At 42.7% G+C, this 23074-nt stretch overlaps 1 protein-coding gene across 1 annotated transcript in view; it reads left to right on the top strand.

Annotated features, from left to right (window-relative positions):
• Positions 1–23074, top strand: part of LOC147701359 (chymotrypsin inhibitor Ani s 6-like) — a 44095-nt gene that overhangs the window by 15629 nt on the left and 5392 nt on the right. The window contains exons 2-3 of the mRNA XM_086930056.1: positions 14555–14611; positions 20392–20427. Of these exons, the coding sequence (XP_086786182.1) occupies positions 14572–14611; positions 20392–20427 (76 nt within the window). The 5' untranslated portion in view covers positions 14555–14571. The remainder of the gene's footprint in view (positions 1–14554; positions 14612–20391; positions 20428–23074) is intronic.

Below are 23074 nucleotides of genomic sequence, written 5' to 3' on the forward strand. Positions count from 1 at the left end.
GAGCAGCCCCTGAAAATTTGGTGGAGTTTCGTCAAGGGGGGGCTGAGAAAAAAGGGGGGGTCCCAAAACGCGTTTTTTCCATTCATTTTTCCATAGGGCGGTTGGACTCACTTTTAGCTCGAACGGCTGAATGGATTTGCACGAAACTTGGCAAAATTGTAGGGACTGTTAGCCCGATGTGCCTTTGCTAGGTCTCAATATATGTGCTCCAGTAGTTTTTGAGAAATTGACGTTCAAACCAAGATATATATCTGTAACAGCGCTCTGGGCAGCGATCCGGTCCGCTTACTTTTCGCTTATCGGAACTTTGCGCGCAGAAAGCTGATTGGCTCTCCGGTGTCTGTCAACATTCTAAACAGTCCGGAGCGGCCGCCATCTTGTCTCTCGGTAGGATCGAGAGAGAAGAAGAGGTGGAAAACGAAAGGGGAATTTAATGAAAGGGGGCAAGGTATCCCCCTCTTGACCCCCTAGGAATGTTGTTGGGGTTATTAAAGGGTCCCGTGGGGAAAAAAAAAAAAAAAATGATTTTTCACGGTAGAAGCGCTTCACGGGCCGCGAACTGGGCCGCAAACTGGTAGCGAAACGGGAATTCGCCATTTTGTGCTTCGTTAATTAAATTACTAGGTATAAGTGGGTGCGGGAGACGTATCCTAATCCCCTATGTTTCCTGAGGGTGGCTGAGGAGGCTGATATATGTTGATACATCTCTTCCAGCGGCTGTGCGTGAGCTTTTTTTTTTTTTTGCTGCGTGACAGTCCGGAGCGGCCGCCATCTTGTCTCTCGGTAGGATCGAGAGAGAAGAAAAGGTGAAAAACTAAGGGGGAATTTAATGAAAGGGGGCAAGGTATCCCCCTCTTGACCCCCTAGGAATGTTGTTGGGGTTATTAAAGGGTCCCGTGGGGAAAATAAAAAAAAATGATTTTTCACGGTAGAAGCGCTTCACGGGCCGCGAACTGGGCCGCAAACTGGTAGCGAAACGGGAATTCGCCATTTTGTGCTTCGTTAATTAAAGTACTAGGTATAAGGGGGTGCGGGAGACGTATCCTAATCCCCTATGTTTCCTGAGGGTGGCTGAGGAGGCTGATATATGTTGATACATCTCTTCCAGCGGCTGCGCCATCTTGCCTTTTTTCCAATGCCACAATTTTGTCGTGCACGGCAGCCATTTTAGATGCCAGGCTGGTCCCAGGCTATCACCTAACCCTGCGGATGTAGTTTATGGCCCCAGCTGTAGAGAATTCAGACATGCCAATCCTCCCGATTCAGGCGTGTGACTACTGATTTCAGTGCTAGTCTCCCGCCTCCCGATTTCTGCAAGCAAAAACCCGGGGGCATATTACGAACAACTAGCGATAATTTTTGTCTCTAACTTGTTTAGAGACAAAAATTATCGCCGTACATCGGCGATTTTTATCGCAGATAAACCTTGCTATTATCGCAGAAAAGTCAGCGATATTCATGTATTATCGAGCAAATGCTCTTAGCCATGTTATCCACCTCCCATTGGATAACATGGCTAAGAACTGCTCAGGGCAGGTGTTAGATTTTGGAGATATTCGCGCTTAGCGCGAATATCTCCAAAAGTTGGTAATAGAAGGTAGCGATGTTAGGGACTGTTTCCAGTCGCTAACATCTTGGCACGCCACTTTGCATGTCATTAGTGATAAGTATTACTGACATGCAAAGCGGGGCCCAAGATGGTCGCTATCTCCTTTTAGCTGTCACTAACTGGTGTTAGCGACAGCTTGGTAATAGGGAGATAATTTTATCTCCGCTTTCAAGGCTTTTAAAGCCAAAAAAGCGGAGTTAAACCCCCTTGATAATATGCCCACGATTCCTTGGGGGTTTCAGCTGACAGGGCTTGGTATTGTGTTACATGGTAATTTTTCCAGGAAACGTCAGAGGGTCGATGCAGGGGTTCTAGAAGAGGTGATAAACCATTTAAGCCTCATGAACAAGCGCATGGTCTTTTAAAGATTTGTGAAGTACTCGGAGCGGCGGTGTGTGTGTTTCCTCTTTCAGGAGCGGGCGGGGGGGCACTGCCAGCAACTTGCTAGGTCAGGTAGTGTTCAACACGTGCATCACCCTTTCTCTGCTTGCTATTGCGCTCCATGCTTCGGAAAGGTAAGAAAAAGAACGTGCATTTGAGTTTGAAATGTCCGATCCTGCAGCAGCACACTTCCAAAGCCCACACATGACAATAACCAGATTCAAGGCCCCATTCACCCGTTTTTAAAAAAATAGATAACACTCCAACAAAGTAAGGTTATAAAACTTTATTAACTATTAACTTTAACGAACGGAACAAAAACTAAAAACATTTAAACATTTCTCAACACAAAAAGCAACAATGGTTAGAAGCTGTCTTTTGTGCGAATAGTCCCAAGGCAGCACAACGTGCAGAGTTCTGGACGGCACCCAGGTGATGTCGCCTGGGTGCCGCACTGGTTTAGGGATCCTACAATGCAGCACAGAAAAACAGCGTGGGGCGTCCCGGGTGGTGCGGGGGGAGGCCTCGTCAGTAGCGGTCTGTGTCCAGTGTCACATGGCTGACACAACATGTACGACAGGCACCCAGGTGATGTCCAGTAAACTGCCGCACTGGTTTTGGTATCCTACAATGCTACTCCGAAAATTGGCGTGCGGCGGCCCGGGGGGGGCGTGGGGGAGGCGGCATGAACGGGCCTCCCCAGGTGGCGGCCATCTAGCTGAGTTGCGCCCGCTCTTGCGGCTACAGCGTCTCGCTCACCATGTTGTTGAGTTGCTCCCACTCTTGCAGTGCAGCGATAGGCGGCTGCCACATGGCTCTTAAAATGGCAGACGGCTCCTCGGTTTTGGGCCTGGTCCACTGAAATGGCCCTGGGACACTTTGGAACTCGGACGCTTGCCTGCTAGGGCTTGGGCTCCATTCTCGAAAAGCGTCCCCTCAGCCGTGAAGATTGTACAAAAGTCTTGGGGGCCCCCGACTCCCGCAGGCTTCCGGTGGGGAGCGGCTGCCATGATTGCTCGCGGAATGACCACGACGGAGCCACGAGATGGTGGTGCTCTCATGCTGACGCCAGCTTCAGTCTGAATGATCCAGAAACAAGGTGGGGCTTTCATCGTTTGGGAAAAAAAAATGTTCTAAACCAATGAAAAGTGTTATTTTTAGGTCATATGACCAAGCCTTCCATCTTTAGGAAACCAAAAGTAAAATGAACCAATGAAAAGTTTTATAAAGAAGTCACATGACCTGTTATGCGGCATAGGGCTACAAAAACCGTAGAAAATCCGTTGGCACGTGAGGCGGCGTCAGTAGCGGACCGATGTGCGAATAGGCCGAAGGCAGCACAACGCGCTGAGATCCGGATGGCACCGAGGTGGTGTCAAGCAAATTGCCGTACTGGTGTGGCCATCCTACAATGCTGCGCCGAAAGACGGCGTGTCCAGCTGAGTTCCGGTCACTCTTGCGGTACAGTGAGTCGAACGCGCCGAGATCCGGATGGCACCGAGGTTGTGTCCAGCAAGTTGCTGCACTGGTGTGGCCATCCTACAATGCTGTGCCGAAAGTCGGCGTGGGGTGCCCCGTTGGCTTATGAGGTGATGTCAGTAGTGGACCGATGTGTGAATAGGTCGGAACCAGCACAAGGCGCCAAGATCCGAATGGCAAGTCCTGGATATTGAGTGCCATAGTTGAGAGTTCTGAGCTGTGCTTGTAAGACTATCTGAAGCTTATTTGCACCTGCTGCAGTTTCACTGTTGCCCAAGGTGGTGTCCAGCAAATTGCTGCAGTGGTGTGGCCATCCTACAATGCTGCGCCGAAAGACGGCGTGTCCAGCTGAGTTCCGGTCACTCTTGCGGTACAGTGAGTCGAACGCGCCGAGATCCGGATGGCACCGAGGTTGTGTCCAGCAAGTTGCCGCACTGGTGTGGCCATCCTACAATGCTGCGCCGAAAGACGGCGTGACCAGCTGAGTTCCGGTCACTCTTGCGGTACAGTGACTCGAACGCTCCGAGATCCGGATGGCACCGAGGTGGTGTCCAGCAAGTTGCCGCACTGGTGTGGCCATCCTACAATGCTGCGCCGAAAGTCAGTGTGGGGTGCCCCGTTGGCTTATGAGGTGATGTCAGTAGTGGACCGATGTGTGAATAGGTCGGAAGCAGCACAAGGCGCCCTGCACTGTTGAGCTTTTTTCAATGCCTGTTTTTTGTTGTTTCCCCTCCATCAAAAACAAAAAAAAATATATAAAACTGTGCAAAAATACAAAAAAATGTTTAGAAAAGCAGTGCTTGTAAGACTGTCTGAAGCTCCTTTGCACCTGCTGCAGCTTCACTATTGCCCTGGTGTGGACAAAGATCGCCCATGACTTAGGCTGATTGAGAGTTTGTAGAAAAATGGCTTCAGATTTTCCACATATTACTCTTCAACATTCTTCCTAAATGTAACAATGTGAGACTCACTAGGAGAACGGCTGTTTATCTTTCCTTTCAAAATGCTGCCAACAATATTTTCTGAATGGAAGACACCATCTTGTAGCATAAAGGGCCGAAAGGGGTTCTGGTCTGGCCGATTGTTGGTGAAGACATTTTGACTATATCTTGGACCTGCCCGGCCTCGCCCAAAATGGCGCCGGTATAAATGGGACTCGTAACTCCTTGCCCGCAAATGTATATCTAGAAAATGTTATTGTAAGTGGCCCTGTCTTATTTTAATTACAAAATGTACGTCCACCGATTCCGCAACTGTTAGACACCTTAGTTCTTGCAAAATAATGGCCCGCTCGTTACGTTCCTCTACAGTGTAAATGTCTCCTCATCATATACGATTTCAGTTTGCTCCGTGGCCGGCCCACGTGGTTATAGGCCCGTATTTGTATACTGATATTTTCACAATAAAGGTTTTTAAAACAAAACACGGTAGTAGTATTTACATTGGTAAAGTTTTTACTTTTAGTCACTGTTTTCGAATCAGTAAAAGGCAAGTGAAATAAAGCAGTCCAATTACATGACGGATAAAAGGTATAATATGTAGGATCGCAGTAAAGATAAATGGTCAAGGGCAGTTGTGTTTTTCATTTCTGCAACATAAAGTGATCGATAAGAATCTGATAATCAGGCGTATCGGCGACTAAGACAGCAGGCCGAGTCTCTCTTACTCAACGGCTCCGTCATGGAACGAAGAAACGCCCTTTTTCTCGAAAAAGGAATATATTTTACTTGCAGGACAGTTGTAAATTTTCCGGGAAAGTACATTAGCCTGGAATATTATAACATATGTTTGAAAAAAAAATGATGTTCGAAAAAAATAAAAAGCGTAATTTTTAGGTCATATGACCAAGCTTTTCATCATTAAATTAACAAAAGTAAAATGAACCAATGAAAAGTTTTATTAACAAGTCACATGACCTGTTATGCTTACGTTACGCGCTGCGCGCCGCGCCTCGGATCACTTACGGGTGCGCTAACGCGGCGTGTCATAAAACGCATTACGCGACAACGTAGGTCAAGAATATAGTCTAAATGTCTCCACCAACCAGCGTTCAGAACACAACCCCTTTCAGCAGTCCAAAAAGTTCTGTTAAATGACAACAGAGGGGACAGGCAACAAGAACCATCAGTCAAAGAGGGGAGGGCAAATTCTTCTCTTCCGGGTCATGTTGGGGCGCTACCGGAACTGATCGAATTGGTAGTCTATAGTGTTTCTGGATGTTTCAGACTAAAGCTGGCGTCAGCATGAGACCACTACCATCTCGTAGCTCTGTCGTGGCCATTCCACGAGCAATCATGGCAGCCGCTCCCCACCAGAAGCCTGCGGGAGTCGGAGGCCCCCAAGACTTTTGTAGAATCTTCACGGCTGAGGGGACGCTTTTCGAGAATGGGACCCAAGCCCTATCAGGGAAGCGTCCGAGTTCCAAGGTGTCCCAGGGCCATTTTAGTGGACCAGGCCCAAAACCGAAGAGCCGGCCGCCATTTTGAGAGTCCTGTGGCAGCCGCCTATCGCTGCACCGCAAGAGCGGGAGCAACTTAACTACATGGTGAGCGAGACGCTGTAGTCGCAAGAGCGGGCGGTAAACAGCTGAATGGCGGAAGAGGCACAGTGTAGCAAAAGCGGGCGGAATGGCAACTAAAACGGTAAAGGGGCGCCCCACTACAGCGTGTCTTCAGGTCAAACGGATTGTGGGACAAAGTCCAGAATAGAAGAGTCATCAAAAGGCAAAAAGTTCCGCCGGACCCCGGGAGCCGGCCGCCTATGTCGGGGGCGATCTCAGGCTACACCAGTGCTATAAGACTTGGGGAGGGGGTCGGAGCCAAGCGTCTTCTCCGAGTCCGTGTCATCACACCGCCCCTCGGGGGCCTCCGTCAAGCGGTTTAGGGAGGTACCATATAACATTGTTTTCAAATGCAGTCAGGTCCACAAACGACCCTCACTTACTTTGGAATAGTGAAGCTGCAGTAGGTGGAAATAAGCTTCAGACAGTCTTACAAGCACTGCTTTTGTAAACATTTTTTGTTTTTTTTTGTATTTTTGCACAGTTTTATATATTTTTTTTGTTTTTGATGGAGGGGAAACAACAAAGCACAGGCATTGAAAAAGGCTCAAACTCAGAACTCTGAACTATGGCACCCAATATCCAGGACTTTCCATCCGGATCTTGGCGCCTTGTGCTGCTTCCGACCTATTCACACATCGGTCCACTACTGACATCATCTTATAAACCAACGTTATGTAAATAGTTATTTAATAAAATGTTTTACCCTGTTTCTTTGCTGGTGTGTTGTCTATATTTTTAATATTTGCATAGGGTTTGTCGTTATTTTGGGCGGGGTGGGTGACGGAGCCGAGCTGTCTTGCAGCCCTCATGGTGTGGAGCTCAGTTCATCTCACTATTTTCGTATTTCTCATGAAGGGTTGTTTATAATATTTCTATTTTAGTGAGGTCAAAAAGAGATCCAATTAGTGGCCTACTGATTTTGCTCGATTACTTTTATTTTTTTACACGATTTTTCACGATCTGCAAAGACTAAACAGAGTATTGCGACTTTGTGCTTGTTTGTAAATAGAGAATGAACCAAAGAGAATCAATTGAAAAACAGTAAATGCTTGGATAATAATCAATCAAATGGAGAGACAAGCAGGCAGGACGGATTACAACGGGGGTAAAGGCCTGCGTTAACTACTCTTCACTATCTGCAAAGAGAGAGTACTACTAAGAGAAAAGAGGGGAGGGGGGCAGCGTTCAAAGCACATCAGCGTGCATAAATACGAAAATGTTTTTATCTATCACGTACTTTACATTTTAAAGCTTTTCATATTTGCTATTAAAAAACCAATGAAATTCACAGAAAAAACCATAGGTTATAGTGGATATATAGTTAGGAATTTGCATTTACAAAACCTTGAAAATTCAATGAAAAAACCATTGGTTTTAGGCCATATATAGTTAGGAATTAGCATTTACAAAACCTTATTTTACTCGCATAAAACCATTGAAATTCCATATATAGTTAGAAGCGCTAACTATATATCGCGCACCCGCAATCCACTGCTGATGATGTCACATATTACATCATTCATGACATGGTCAGTGACATCACTGATGACATCACTGATGACATCTCAAATGACATCACTGATGACATCACTGATGACAACTCAAATGACATCACTGATGACATCTCAAATGACATCACTGATGACATCACTGATGACAACTCAAATGACATCACTGATGACATCTCATTTGTCATCACTGATCACATCACTCATGTGATAATACAATGAACCTCTTCAGACTCTAATATAACCTTACATACACTCAGTATAAACAGACACTCACAGACTGTCACTCATCCATGGAGTTACTCACACACCTAGTCAGTCATGCAAAGAATCAATCACACCTCCATTTCCTCAACTATACAGTTATACACATCTTACTTATTCAAACATATAATAACACATATTTACTCTCTTATATAATCCCTGATACAAGCTCACAGTGATTGATACAGCCACTCACACATTCACTGGCTCTTATGTTCAGTTATTTATATATGTCAACTCTCACATGTATTGTGTTTTACATACGTACTTACTTGCGCATGTAGCAATGAGAAATCCATTCACTCACCAACACACCCATGCACAGTCAACCGCCCATATAGCTGTTTCCACATGCACTCTTGAACTCATACTCCTAGTGAATCAACTGCTTACACATCTATGCACAGAGTCACGCACCTCCCAGCCACCCACACACACACTCAGCCTCCCATTCAAATACTTGGGCAACCAATCAATAACCCATATGGCCACTCTTATAGCTACTGATCAACACATGCAGCAGCTTACACAACAACAAACATACTGATGCACAAATTAAGACAGTTTAGTCACTAACCCATGCACTCAGTGAGACACATTTAATCACTCTTTCATACAGTCAGTCATGCACCTACTAAATTCTTCATCCAGACACTTATACATCCACTCATTCTTCAATATGTAAAACATATTTAAACTTTACAGACACATACAATCACTGGATGTTGTGATCAGTGATGTCATCAGTGATGTCATTTGAGATGTCATCAGTGATGTCATCAGTGATGTCACTGACCATGTCATGAATGATGTAATATGTGACATCATCAGCAGTGGATTGCGGGTGCGCGATATATAGTTAGCGCTTCTAACTATATATGGAATTTCAATGGTTTTATGCGAGTAAAATAAGGTTTTGTAAATGCTAATTCCTAACTATATATGGCCTAAAACCAATGGTTTTTTCATTGAATTTTCAAGGTTTTGTAAATGCAAATTCCTAACTATATATCCACTATAACCTATGTTTTTTTCTGTGAATATATATATATATATATATATATATATAATACAATCTGCCTTGAAGACTGAGTGCATGTATAAGTGTCTGAATGGAGGATTTAGTAGCAATGTGTTTGACTGTGTAAGTGACAAATTTAAAGTGTCTCACTAAATATATGGGATAGTGATTAAACTTTGTGAATACCTGTAGCACTCTATCTCTTGTTGTGTAAACTACTACATAGGTTAGTTACTAGCTATTTGAAAGTCTATATTAGTTATTAATTATTCAAGTGAGTATTAATATGGGATAGTGAATGAATGTGTGTGTGGTTGGGTGGGAGGTGTGTAACTGTCCAAAGATGTGTAAATAGTAGATTTAGTAGGTATGTAAGGTTAAGACTGTATGTGGTAACAGTTGTTTGGGTGAGTGAATCTCTTTATGGGTGTGGTGATGAGTAAATATATTTCTCAATGATACATGTCCACGAAACTAGAAATATAAAAAGCAGTGTATGTGACAGTTGTTTTATATAAATAACTATACATAAGACTCAGTGATTGCATGAGTGACGTATGGATAACTGTATACTTGTAATAGTGATTTTAAAACATACTAAGTATGAGTTACTATCTATATCAATAAATAAAGAGGTGTTTGTGTAAGTGTGTAGCTTAGTAAATATAAGTATGATCAACTGTTTGCATAAAGGAGTAGAATTACTACATAAGTAAATAGAATGTGTGCTGGTGTGTAATGTTGATGTAGGTGTATAAGTATATTTAATATTGTTCTATTGATCTTTATTAGCATGTATGAGTGAAACTATAGGTAAGTGTGTAGATGTAGGAATCACTGAGTGTGTTTTTAGAAACTTGTATTGGTGTGTCAATAGTTTCAAATATGGTACTCCATATTTTATAAAGAGTGTTGAAAGGTTATACTAGTGTATGATAAGATGTATCAGATTGTCACGTGGATGATGTCAACAGTGATGTCATCAGTGATGTCATTTGGGATGTCATCAGTGATGTTATCAGTGGATTGCGGGCGCGCAAGTTATAGTTAGTTATAGTTAGTACAACTAACTATAACCAGGGAATTTCAATGGTTTTATACGAGTGAAATGTCCAACTAAACAAAACACCCTTAAAACCTATGGTTTTTTCAGTGAATTTCCAAGGTTTTTTAAATGCTAATTCCTAACTATAACATGTCTGAAACCTATGGTTTTTTTCAGTTAATTTTAAACGTTTTTTAAATGCTAATTCCTAACTATAACATGTATGAAAACTATAGTTTTTTCAGTGAATTTAAAGGTTTTGTAAATGACAATTTTTAAATGTATTAATTCTTATATATTTTTTTTATACGGATTTACCACATTTTTTTAACTATTTATTTTTAGATCTTCTATTTTGTAAATTACATAATAGTTATTATACATTTCATTACAAAATATACTTTCTCAGAATGAATTACTTTAGTTTAAATACTTGCAAATAGGCAATAGACGTTTAAGTACAGTAGTTTCAGTTGTAATGCGCAACACAATTTCAGACACAATGCAACATTGAGCTCAATGCGAATTTCTAGTTAAATGCAATGAGTTACTTTTTGGATTACTTTTCTAACCACAAGACTAGATGCTAAATTCAGTCCTGGGATATCTCCTGTAAACACTTGAGTAAAAACGTTATGGTTACAGTAGTGATTTTTAAGGAATATTATTGAATTATTGTATTTTAAAAGTTGACACTAAGAAATGTTTTCACATAGAACCACCAATGTTATCCTATGGGAGGAAATTCACTTATCAGGTAAGTAATGTTAACGTTACTTTTTCTTACTCAGTGGTGTATCCTGGATCCAGCATGGGTGCATCTCCTGTAAACAGTTGAAAGAATGTGTTTAAGTCATACAGGCAATATTTTTAGTTTGTGAAAATAGACAGAAACTTTTCTGGTGAAAATCACACAATGGATTCTTATGGAAGGAAATACAAGTTACTGGTAAGCACACTTAGAATTACTTTTCAGGGTCAGTGCTATGCTAAAAAATGCAGCACTGAGTTCTCTCCTGATAACAGGTGAGTAAATCGGAATTCGTAGTTCGGCTGATTTTAGAGAAATATCTCAACAGTGGTGAAGGAAGGGGGCGGGGCCTGCGGTGACATGTGTGCAAACACGCCCTGTGGCGCGTTTTAAGTTGGGGAATTAATTCCTCTTCAATGCTGTGCTCCCCTTGGGGGCCAACTTGCCCACCAGGTACCTCCAGTAATCGCCAAGGAGCTGCGTTTCATTGAGGTATTCAGAGGCCATGCTCACTCTAAGTTGGGGAATTAATTCCTCTGCAATCTAGAGGTCCCCTGGGGGCCAAGTAGCCCACCAGTTACCTCCATTAAGCGCCAAGGAGCTATGTTGCAGAGTGTTGTAAAAAGGGGCGTGGCCTCTGAACACATCTCTGCAACGCAGCTCTCTGGCGCATACTGGAGGGACCTGGTGGGCTAGTTGGCCCCCAGGGGACCTCTGAATTGAAGAGGAATTAATTCCCCAACTTAAAACACGCCACAGGGCGTGTTTGCACACATATCACCTCAGGCCCCGCCCCCTACCTTCACCACTGTGCAAACGCATCCCGTGCGCATTTTAAGTTAGGGGATAAATTCCCCTTAAATCCTGAGGTCCCCTGGTGGCCAATTAGCCCACCAGGTACCTCCAGTAAGCACCACAGAGCTGTGTTGCAGAGAGGTGTAAAAAGGGCCGTGGTCTCAGAACACCTCTCTGCAACACAGCCCCCTGGTGCATGCTGGAGGTTCCTGGTTGGCTAGTTGACCCCCAGGGACCCGCAGTATTCTAGGGGAGTTAATTCCCCCTCTGCAAACGCATCAGGGGGCGTGTTTGCAGAGTGGTGCAATAAGGGGGCGGGCCTAGGGACGATCACGACTTAAAAAAAAAAAGAATTGGGGGCCCTGAGCAGGCCTAGGGGGTCAGGGTGTGTCTACCCTGCCCCGTGTTCATAAGTTCCACACATATTTCAATGACTTCCTCAGCCTCGCTTCTACCGAGGCACAAAATGGCTGCCAACAGTTCCTGATTTTGAATGTTTACAACCGCCTGACAACCAATTAAAATTGAGCACGTGATCGGGACTGTGCGCTTATCCTACGAGGCCTATCCTCAAACAATCCGCGGATCCTCCGCGCCCATAGATATATAAATGACTTTAACGTAATTTTCAAAGAAACTACTGAACAGATTGACACCAGATATGCCAAAGGCACAAGTCGGAACTGAGGGCTACCTCTCTGCCAAATTTGGTGTAATTCTGTTCAGCTGTTCGAGCTGTAGCCGTGGCTAAAGGTCCTAAGGGAAATTGCATGGGGAAAACACATTTTGGGACCCCCCTTTTTTCTCGGCCCCTGCTTCACTAATCACCCCCAACCTTTCAGGGAAGGAGCGGAACTGAGCTGGTCAAAAGTTTGGAAAATTTCAAGAAGATTTTTCAATTGAAGCAAATGTTTTTGCCAATAGAATGTTGCGGATTTCCTATAGATAATAGGTCCTAATGCTAACTGGCAACGGCCAGTAGATAATATATCTATCTCTCTATATATATATATACATAGATATATATATCCACCACGACTTTCTCTGCTTAGGGAAGCCTCACCTCAGCAGGGCAGCCTCGACATTTGGTGACGGAGCACCCCATGAACATAAAGAAGAATGATGCACACCAGGACCTTTCAAGGAATCAGCCACTTTATTTAATAAAAAGGAATGGCAACTCATTTTAGATCTTTCAGTCTTGACACATTTAGCTTGGTTCAAATTCTTTTTCAGAGGTGAACCATCATATCCTGTTGCAGCATTGCATTGTAGTTTTTCTAAACTCCCCGACTACTAGGTTTCAATGTAGTCTTTCAATACTGCCGTTCCCATAATGCACCTTGGAAGAAATATCACGGAATTAAGGGCAATTTGATTTCCCCTCATACTACATTATCACAGGTACACTTTCATTGCATTTTACTGTCAAAGTGCTATTGTTTCCGCTCATCAATATGCAAAGTCGTTAAGCATAGGATTAGCACAGTGCCATCCACCCCGAGATAGAAAGGGACAAAGCTGTTTGGCATTTCTACAGAAAATTCTTTAAGCATAGGACCAGCACAGTGCCATCCATGGCCCGGCTGTAAAATGACAAAAACCATTTACCACTCCAGGGACAGTATTACAGTTTTTAATTGTTAAAATATCAACGAAGCTAACCTGAAATGAGTAAAAGCAACCCCTGACACAGTGTTTTGCTCTCATTAGAGCTATTCAGAGATGTATAGCTTTCTCCAGACACGAGGGAGCACCCAGTTTAAAGGGTATTGTTTGAACTTAAACAGGATGCTCCCTTGTGTCTAGACAAAGCTATACCTCTCTGAAGAGCTCTAATGAGAGCAAAATAAATGGCTTTTGTCATTTTACAGCAGAGCAGAGACAGCATTGTGCTAGTCATATGCTTAAATACTTTGCTATAGAAATGGCAAAAGAATGGCAGAGTTCTGTGTATGTTCTTTTGACCGATGTCTTGCTACAGGGTAATTCACATCACAATTCTTCATCACCCTGAAATGCTTCACTATTCTCTTCTTTACTGGAAATAATATACTGCACACATTGGTATACAAAGACACACACACACAAGTCATTGCTGTATTGAATAAAATTGTTGATGTTGGCTGTCTTACAAGTGGGTAACTAGTATGTTTTCTTGCTTTTATTATCCTTGCAAGCGTTGCAATTTCCACATTTGTAGGAACCCTGTTCCTCTCCTTCCTGCCTTGTGTGCCTGTGTAGCTATGCCCCAACATGTCTCCAATGGATTTCGAGTTGCAATAAGTTGCAAGGGGATGGAGGGACACTTTGCCCACTATCACTGGGTCTGACATTCCCAATTGTCAGTGTCTTGTGATCATGGATTTGTTTTTCATTGACTCACTGCTGTAAGTGGTGATGAGTCTTACTTTATTAGGATCTTCTTTGTGTCTCCTCTTCTTAGTAAGGAGACTGCCCCTGGTCAGACTGCTGGCTTTCTCCCTAACAGTTTTAGGGACCCTTAAGGGTATCCCCTGTCCCTGAATCTGTTGGTCATTTTTTCTGTATATTATATTAGGGATTAGGTAATGGTGTTTCGAAGGGTAGAGGACAGTGAGGGTGTTTTTAGTGATAGGTCAAAAAACACTTTAAAATAAACTTCACAAAATACAAATGTGTGCAATTCAGTTCACCTACCTTCCTCAAGGACAAACTTCACACTACATTAGGCAAACTAAATACATGAGGCAAAATATGTTTACTTCTAGAGCATACAATGACTAACTAGCAAAGCTCTAGGTGTTCTCTGTTGCAAATTTTATAGGAAAGCAAGCTCAGCCCTGAATTATTGTTTTGCAAGAAATAATTCTGTACTTCTCTCTTCAGATCACATTTCCAAAACCCTTCCAAAATATACAAACCAGTACAATTGCCATTCCCAACCTATATTCAAATACATCTCCGGTTATATTTGTTTGTACAGCACTCTGGCTTTTGCTGACATAGCTAAGTCCGTACTGTGCAAATGCAACAAATATTGAAATAAATTACAAAATCAAGACTTAACTTTTGAAAACATATGTGTTGACATTCAGTTCAATGTCATCAAAATATCACTTTTGTATCACTCTTCACTCTTGTTTCTTCTTATTTCAGGGCCTTTGATTACCAAAATGTTTAAAAGCATGAATCTACTTACAATGATGGCAGTAGGTGAGTACCACAAGCAAAGCGTTGATAAAACTGAGATATAATTCTGTCTATTTCACACTTAGCTAATAGTATTAGAACTGTGAAAGTCTCAAATGCCTGACAAATCAAACTCATCACCCAAGTACATGTTTAGATTAATGTGTTTGCATAAAGTAGGGGTAACCTAGAATCTATGAAAAATAAGTGATAGTAGATCCATCCTGATAACTCAAATTATATTGATACATTCATAAAGGACGTACTTTTGGATTTGATGTAAATTAGCTGGTTTCTTCTTCACACGTTTAGTATTTTGATTGTCCATCTTCTGCATTTAAGGGATTAGAATCTACTTATGCCTTTGGTTAAATGTATGTGGAGTTAAGAGAATAGATGAGTGCAATGCCAAGCCACGCACTAAATGGACCACAACTAACTTAGGTCCACTTACGTCATCATTTTTGGTAGGCGTCCAGGATCAAAGCAGTACTCATTTAAGTTGTGGGTGAGTTTTTGTGCAAAGGTGTTTGTGCATGCATACTAAATATTCAGCAACAAATGATAGAAGAAATATCTAATGATCGGACAAAATAACTAAATGTGAAATGTAGACTAAAGGTGAAAGAATCTGAGGGAACGTGACAATTGAAACAAAAGAATGCATAAACTGAAGCACCAATGCCAACACTGAAGATTCATTTAAAACATAGATCTCAAATATGGATACATTTTTTCATTGAGAAAACTCCAAAGCCAAGTTAACTTCACAAGTAACAGCAACTGGAGGAATGTTTCCAAAGACTTATATCTTTAAACGTGATACAGTGTCTTCTGATGTCTCTTAAAGGATTATTACTTTCTAGGGAAATCTGTCATTGACATACTAGACTGGAATCATGTGCCCCACCTTTCAGCGACGGCTCGTGGAGGGAGTTACGGTGGGGCAGGAGGGTGGGGAGGGGGAGGGGCAGGGTGGAGGTTGCTAAAAACCGGCATATGGATAATTGCAGGTAAGTAAACAATTTAATTAATAAAACGAATTTCGTAGTGCGCCTTGCATCGCAAAATGCAATGCAGTGCGAGCTACGAAATTCGCTTTCCCTCCCCCTCCCCACTGTCTTGCCCCACCGTAACTCCCTCCACGAGCCGTCGCTGCCACCTTTGGCACAAACACCATAAAAGAACTGTAGGTATTTTCCAGGACATGGATCTTTTAGCTCATTGTGACTAGAACCTAGGCTGAACCTCACTGCCAAGGCTCAAAAATGTTAAAACCAGTTAGGTAATACATGTCTTCCCATGCAGTTTGATCTGGACTATTCTTCTTGGAGCAGAAACCTGTCTGATGTGTATGTCATTGGTCTCTGTCTGTAGTGGCATGAGGAGCAAAAAGATAATGGACTGGAATGTAACCCAAATATTTAAAAAGGCCTCAGATTAATACAAATATTCTATCCACATTTTAGTTTTTCTAAGTGAAAACCCCTAAGTATTTGGGTTACAACTCACGTTTGAGAGCCATCATACGAACTTGGAGTATTAGTTGTGGGAAGTAAGAACCCACTTCAAATAATAATAACAAGTCTGGTCTGGGTGAGCCAAAAGTCCCTCAATAAACATGTACTTAACCCCAAGGCAGCTTGAAACAAAAACAGTTAGGTTTAACTTAAAGAAACAGTGTAAAACATTAATGCAGCACTCAAACAGTAATGAAGTGAAAACGCAACACAAATGAAAATGTAAAACAATATAGTAAAATAGAGAAAATGTAATAAATGAAATGCCACCAAAACAGCAAAAATACAATCGGAAGAATCAGAGATATGATTTTTTTACATTTTGAATTGAAAAATAGTGCCAAAAAGAACAAAGGGCCTACCGGGTTATCTGGCTGTGCATGACCAGTCAAAGTCAAGAGCTAAGGCTAACTGTGATGGAGCTTGGGTCAGATAGAAGGTTCAAGTTGGATCCTGTTTTAGAGTTACCTTCAAATGTAGAAGAAATTCTGACAAGGCAAACACTTCTGTGGGGCAAGGTATTGACTGGATCCAAAGACGCTGTCAACAGTGATTAGGAGCCGCTGGACAATTTCTTAGTGAAGCCATTGAAGGGAAAAAAGCTCAGTGAGAGAAAAGTCAAGATTTCACGCTGAGGAGGCTGTTTTCGATGGGGTACAGCGTGATGGTGGGCCTGGTGGAAATTTCTACCTTGAAAATTTGATGTTTTTCTGGATCTCAGACTTCCTCAGGCAAGGGAACAATGCAGGTTGTAGATTACAAGGGCTCCACAAGGCTGCATACTGTGTTCAGGAGGTTCGGCTAAACAGGAATTGCTACTGCGCATAACAACACAACAGCATTTGCATTGATGTCAATCCCACCGCGATGCACCCTCAGTGAGTGGCTTGCTATTAGACCCCAGTCCCACTCCAGTTCTCAGAGCAGAAGTTTGCAGAAACGTTTTAAAGCGCCAAGAGGTTAGACAGGAGGAGTACACTCTTACACTAATCAAAGGGTCCAAGACCAGAGGGGCACCACATGGGTTTCAGGACTCACTCTAGCAGAGGCCATCAGCAGAGTACATGGGACGTCCAGTTGGGATGGTCAGTTGGGCAGTTGCAAGAAGACACCTTTGAATGCTTGTTGTATCTCTGTAGCTCAGACACATGGTCAGCCAACTTACCTTTGGAGGCACTTCTGGGGTCCTGAATTTCCTTCAACTAGAGTGGGATTTTCCTGTGGCATTTGACATTGTGTCACGTACATTGCACCTTTAGCATTAGCATTCCTTCGGGGTGCGAGGACAAGTGCTAGATTGAATTACACTCCTCATCTGATTAAAAATGTGTTTTGGTGGGAAAACCTGAGGGTTCTACTTCGAGTCCAACTCTTTATAATGTCTAATGTGCTCCCCTTGCAACTTTGGTGGAACGCTGTGGTGCCTATGTGATCTTGTAGACTGAACAACTCAGCTTATTTTTCCCAGGCGGGGTGGATATGGACTGCAGCCTCTTAATTCTTGTCTTTTTGCTGTCTTTAGATAGCTGCACTTGAATCACCTTATGTGCAACATGGACAATATGGAGGTCCTCTTATTCGGGACATTTCAATCTGGATGGTGGTCTAGTTGTTGAGTAAATAGAGCTTCTTCTCCATCTTCTCCATCTGTGGTAATTAAAAACCATGGGGTGATATATGATAATCATTATTATTTTCAAACGCAGGTATCCACAGTGGCACATACAGTCCCTCAATACTTCTAGGCTGGACTCTGCCAAAACTCTTTTCCTGGGTCTCCCTGATTTCTTCATTGAAGGACTCCGGATCGATAAGAGTGCGCTGCTCGACTCATTCTCAAACATCCTTTTTAGACATGACTCCCTTCTTATTTAAGCTCTTTGAATTGGCTACATGTAAAGTAGTGCATTCTTTACAGTTCTCTGGTTCTGGCCCTTAGGGCCTTTTTTGACTGCACCTCAATATTTGGTAGTTGATTGTAACTCTGTAGTCCCTCTATAGCTTTGCGTTCTGCTCAGGCTTCATTTGCATTGGGGCAGATACTAAGGCAGGCTAGAAGGGGAGGCCACCTCTTCTCCCTTCTAGTTGCTCATGCATGGAACAAGCTCCGGTTTGGGCTTCGATCATTTTCTTCTGAGTCTTCTTTCAGAAAAAACTCAAGACTTGGCTCTAAGCGCAGGAATTATTGTGATAGCTCCTACCAATTACTTTTCTAGCGCCAGGACACACCTTGAAATAGCTGTGTGCTTTATAAGACTCTGTAAATTAATTAAGTTAAGCAGGGAAGCACTCATTTTTCCATCCCCTAAAGTAGTTCTGGTCAATTCCAGTAACCCCCACTTGCTTTGGTGCCAGTCTAACTAGAGAGACAAAGGACAGGCAGGCCAAGGCAAGTGCTGCATCTGTCAGTCATAGGGTAGGATTCTTCTGAAGCGAGACAGGGGCTAGGTACAGACCCCGGGCTACCCTTTGAAATGCAATCAAGTGCTGAGTGAAACCCACAGGTCATTCTGTGTATGGGAGAAACACACCTAACACACCCAGGGATATTTGCACACGTGTAACAGGAATACACATCTCACCACTGAAGAGACATTCACATTCAGGTGACACTGAACACAGGCACATTTCGCTTCAGCAGAAAAATGTCAACATTTAAAGCTGGCTTTTAAAAAAATGTAATTTTAAAGTCGACTTGACCATTAGGTTGGATTCTAATTTACTATTAAACAGAGTCCTTGATTTATTTTTCTACTTAGTCCTACACTTAAGATATGCATTATGAATTGTTATAATGTAACTTTTCTATGGGAGATTCATCCTTGCCACAGTGAAAAACTACTTTGAAGATTTTTCATTGCCAGGACATATAAAAATGTAATCATACATGTCCTACTTTTAACCTTCCATATACCCTGCCCTACAGGTACGTCGAGCTTACCTTAGGAGAGACTTATAAGTAATAAACAGAAAAGATTAGCCCTGGAAAAAGGTTTATTTTGCCCTGCCGAAATGGCAATTTAAAACTGCACACACAGGCTGCCAGGGCAGGCCTGTAGACATGTTGTACAGTGCTACTTTTGTGCTTGGCACGCAAGTGCTGTAGGTCTCTTGTAGGATTTGATTTAAAGGCCCTAGCTACCTATAGTACCATATGCTAGGGACTTATAAGCAAATTAAATGTGCCATCTTGGTGTATGCCAATATTACCATATTTAAAAGGGACAGTACAGGCACTTTATCACTAGTTGGTAGCAATTAAGTGCATACAGTCATATGCTAACTAATACAGCCTCAAAAACAGTGCACAAACATCTGGAGGAATACCACAAACAAATGGTCTTTTCCAACACTCATTGAGGGTGAAACTCGTCTGGAGTTGTTTATGTTCCGGTTCACCTGGGACATTGACAGGCATTTCAGGTTTGACTGTTTCTACGGGAGCAAAACCACGGATGCCTATAGTGACAGGATTATGGGCATTGAGGTTCAGCTTTGATCATGCTCCAGTCATGACCAATTGCCCGATTTTATTTGCTTCTGTATCCTGGATATCTGTGATGAGGAGTTCTACATAGTTGCTTTAACATAACATGATGGACTACTAAGAATTTAGTCGTGGACTCAAATAATTCAATCAGCTGGTTCAAGAGAGGCAGGACTGGACAAATGTCCTACTTTTGGTTTAACCATGGAAAGTATACATGATTCCGATTAAGAGTAATTGTTTCAAAAAGTATCCCACGTGGTTATCTTGGTAATCGAGCAAGGATTCGCGCTTTTGGGTGAACATTGGGCCACCGGACCTATAATTTTCAAAGGCAGTGGTTTTCCAATTCACAATGGCCTTCATTTAAACGGTGTAGCCCTTCGTTTCCTGATCGGGGCCTTATAAGATGTCCTTCCCACATGTGCTTCAGGTTATTTCTTCTTTTTTGATTCTCATTTTCTTTATGAACTTTTTCAAACCAGCAGCTTTCCTGTTTTACTGATAGGGAAACAGAAAAACAAAGTACACAAACAAATCTGTGTGCAAATTGGTGGATTGGGCTTGAGATTATTAAACAGATGTCGTTTTTTTTTGTGTAAATTATGTGCCAGGTTTACCTGTTCTACATGTATTATTCCTTTTGCTGGTTGCTAAAGATGTTCTTTAACTATGAAACATTTAATGTGCTTGCATAAAATGTAGTGAGAGAGAATCTGTAAATTATGCCATCAAAGCAACTGCACAAGAGTGTTAACACTGATTATGTTCATATTTCAATAATTTTTTCTTCTCAGTGTTGGCTGCAGCGCTTTCAATTGGAAACTGTGATGGTAAGAAGATAAGCATTAATGTGTTTCTAAATAGATAAATCGATGTATTTCATATAAATGTGTGCTTCTGAAGGCAACAACTGCCCTGCTAGGTGTGTTTTAAGTATTTGTCTACTACAACCAAGGATTCCCCTACTGCACTCATGCTTCGCAGTGGTCCTACTGGAACCACTATCCTGTAGAGGACCCACAGAACACCTGGGTGAGACTTGGAATTAATTGCGCAGAGAAGACAGGCAGACAGGAAGACTTATGGCCAGATCGTCACGTCGCCGCCCTGCTCCCGCACCGCCAAACCTGTGTGCGCACCGCCTGCCACATTACAACTATTTTTGTCACTGGCAGGTGGCTCTTTGAAGGTCCCAAGGCAGTGACTATGTAATAGGCATTGCAATAGGAATGTCAAAGTCATTACCTGCACAGCATGGACTGGGGCAGTCCATGGTGTGCATGTACAGGAGGTGTTTGCACACAGAGGGGCACATCATGTGCCTCCTTGAATGCCAACCCCCCCTTCCACCATGGCCCTGAGACAACAGAAGGCCCTGTAGGGCCCCCCTTTGTTTCCTCTACACCAGGTTTTCATGGAGTAGGAACCACCATGAAAACAGTGGCGGACAGGAATTGCATAATATACGTGGCGGGACGCAGCGGTTCCGCCACGCATATTGCCGCCTCAAGACTGCCATGCCACCATTTGGGATCTCTTATCCGTGGCGGCTGTAGTGGTACAATTGCGGCCTGACAGCTCTAGTTGGAATAGAGTGGCGGGAAGATTGCCACCGTGAGTCTGGTAGTCCATGAACCGCCAGACACATAATCAGGCCCATAAACGTTTTCATGTAGCATAGCATAAACCACAGCTTAGAGGTCTCAAAGCTCGTTCATAAAATGCATTGGTGGAATTTTAACATAGCCAAACATTTACAAATAGTAAAGAATGCGAATAATGGTTAAGTTAAAAGAGGCAACTATGCCAACCATTGCAGTGACATATATAAACATATATACATTGACTGCTATCACAGTGTTAACATAATACTATTCAATTGGGAGTTTACAACAATTGTTAGGTGGCATTTACAGCATGTATATGTCATCACTTAACCAAATTTCCAAGGTAATCCAAGATCCAATAAATACATCATATAGTTTGTATCTGTTTAGTGCCCAAACACATGCTATCCATGGATTCCAGCCCAACAAATACACAAACACTAGGGGGGCAGATTTACTGGTCGCTCAGGCAGTGCAGCAGCCGCAAATGCTGGGTTGTGTTGTGTGAGAGAGGGAGCAGAAGTACGCCATATTTACTAAATATGGCGCTATCTTCTCCTCTCCCTAGCACTGGTCCAGAAATATGCTTCGTGTAAAGGAATGTATGCTTGACTGAGGCATTACCGATACAATGAGACAGGTTTTATTTGTCAGCAGAGACTGGGTGATGAGTGGGGCAGTTCTCCATTAATGGTGTGCACTGAAGTCCCCCTGGCAGTGAGGGATGGCTAGAGAGAGCAACAGAGCAAGAAGAATTTCTCCTGCCACACACATGGGGAGGAGTCCTTTTCGAATGAGGGGACTGACAATAATGTAGTGCATGGTCAGAAAGCGATGTTGCTAGTATTGGATAGTCTTGTGAAAACATTGGATAATGTGGAGAAAACTGCACTTGTGGTGAAGTCATGCTGGGGAGATATGGAGCAAAATATGCTTGCCTGCCCTGAGTGGTAGTCACAGGAACAACCATTGAAATGAAAATGCAGAAATCTGTAGGATGAGTGGATGCTGTGGAGACAAAGATGCAAGACTTGCAGTATTCCAATGGGATTCATGTAGGGCAACATACCTGCTTTCAAGCAAAATTCATATTCAGAGCTGCAAGGACCAATAGAGCTGTGGACTGTCCTTCTGTGGACACCAGTTGAAACACATCTGAGGTACGGCATTTTCTTTTAGCAAACCTTCTGAGTTTGACATCTCATTCTGGAACAATGCCTGTGAAGAAAAAAACATTGCTCAGTTGCATTTCAAGGACTATTGACCACTAGGTGTTACCTTTATTAAATATTCCTTTCCAACAAAGACATTAAACAGATAGATTCTGTAGCATGCTGGCTCTTATTGTAAGTGACAATCTCTATTCTGTTTCCTATTGTGACATGTTCCAGGTCTCTTTCCACTCGACCAGAACCTCCTTCTCTTTCAAAGTGAGTGCTGTGTGCAGAAATAGCAAACACATCTGTGCACACTGAAGGGAGAAGAGGTAAAACAGTGGGTGGTCAGCAGGACATTTCTTTCTGAGGGCCCTTATTCCAACTCCTATCTCCTATCTCATCTTTCTTTTTTCTCTTCTCCATCCTCTTTCTCTGCCTTTTCTTCCAAAGTCATCTCTAGCTGTTTCTTTCTCCACTCTCTGCTGGAGCTCTTCAACTACTTAAGACACCAGTCAGCCCAAACCTGTTCCGGAGACTGTGGGCTGTACCACATAAAGTAAACACAAAGAGCATAAAGTTAAGATAAAATATATGCCACAGCATGGGATCACTGATGTCTTAAGTAGTTGTAGAGCAGGAGCAGCACTATTTTACCAACTTACACTGTGATAATTGATTGCTTTCCCCAGGAACCTTGGAGGTATGTGCTGCCT

The sequence above is a fragment of the Lissotriton vulgaris genome, chromosome 7 (genome assembly GCF_964263255.1).
Source record: "Lissotriton vulgaris chromosome 7, aLisVul1.2, whole genome shotgun sequence".
Taxonomy (NCBI): domain Eukaryota; kingdom Metazoa; phylum Chordata; class Amphibia; order Caudata; family Salamandridae; genus Lissotriton; species Lissotriton vulgaris.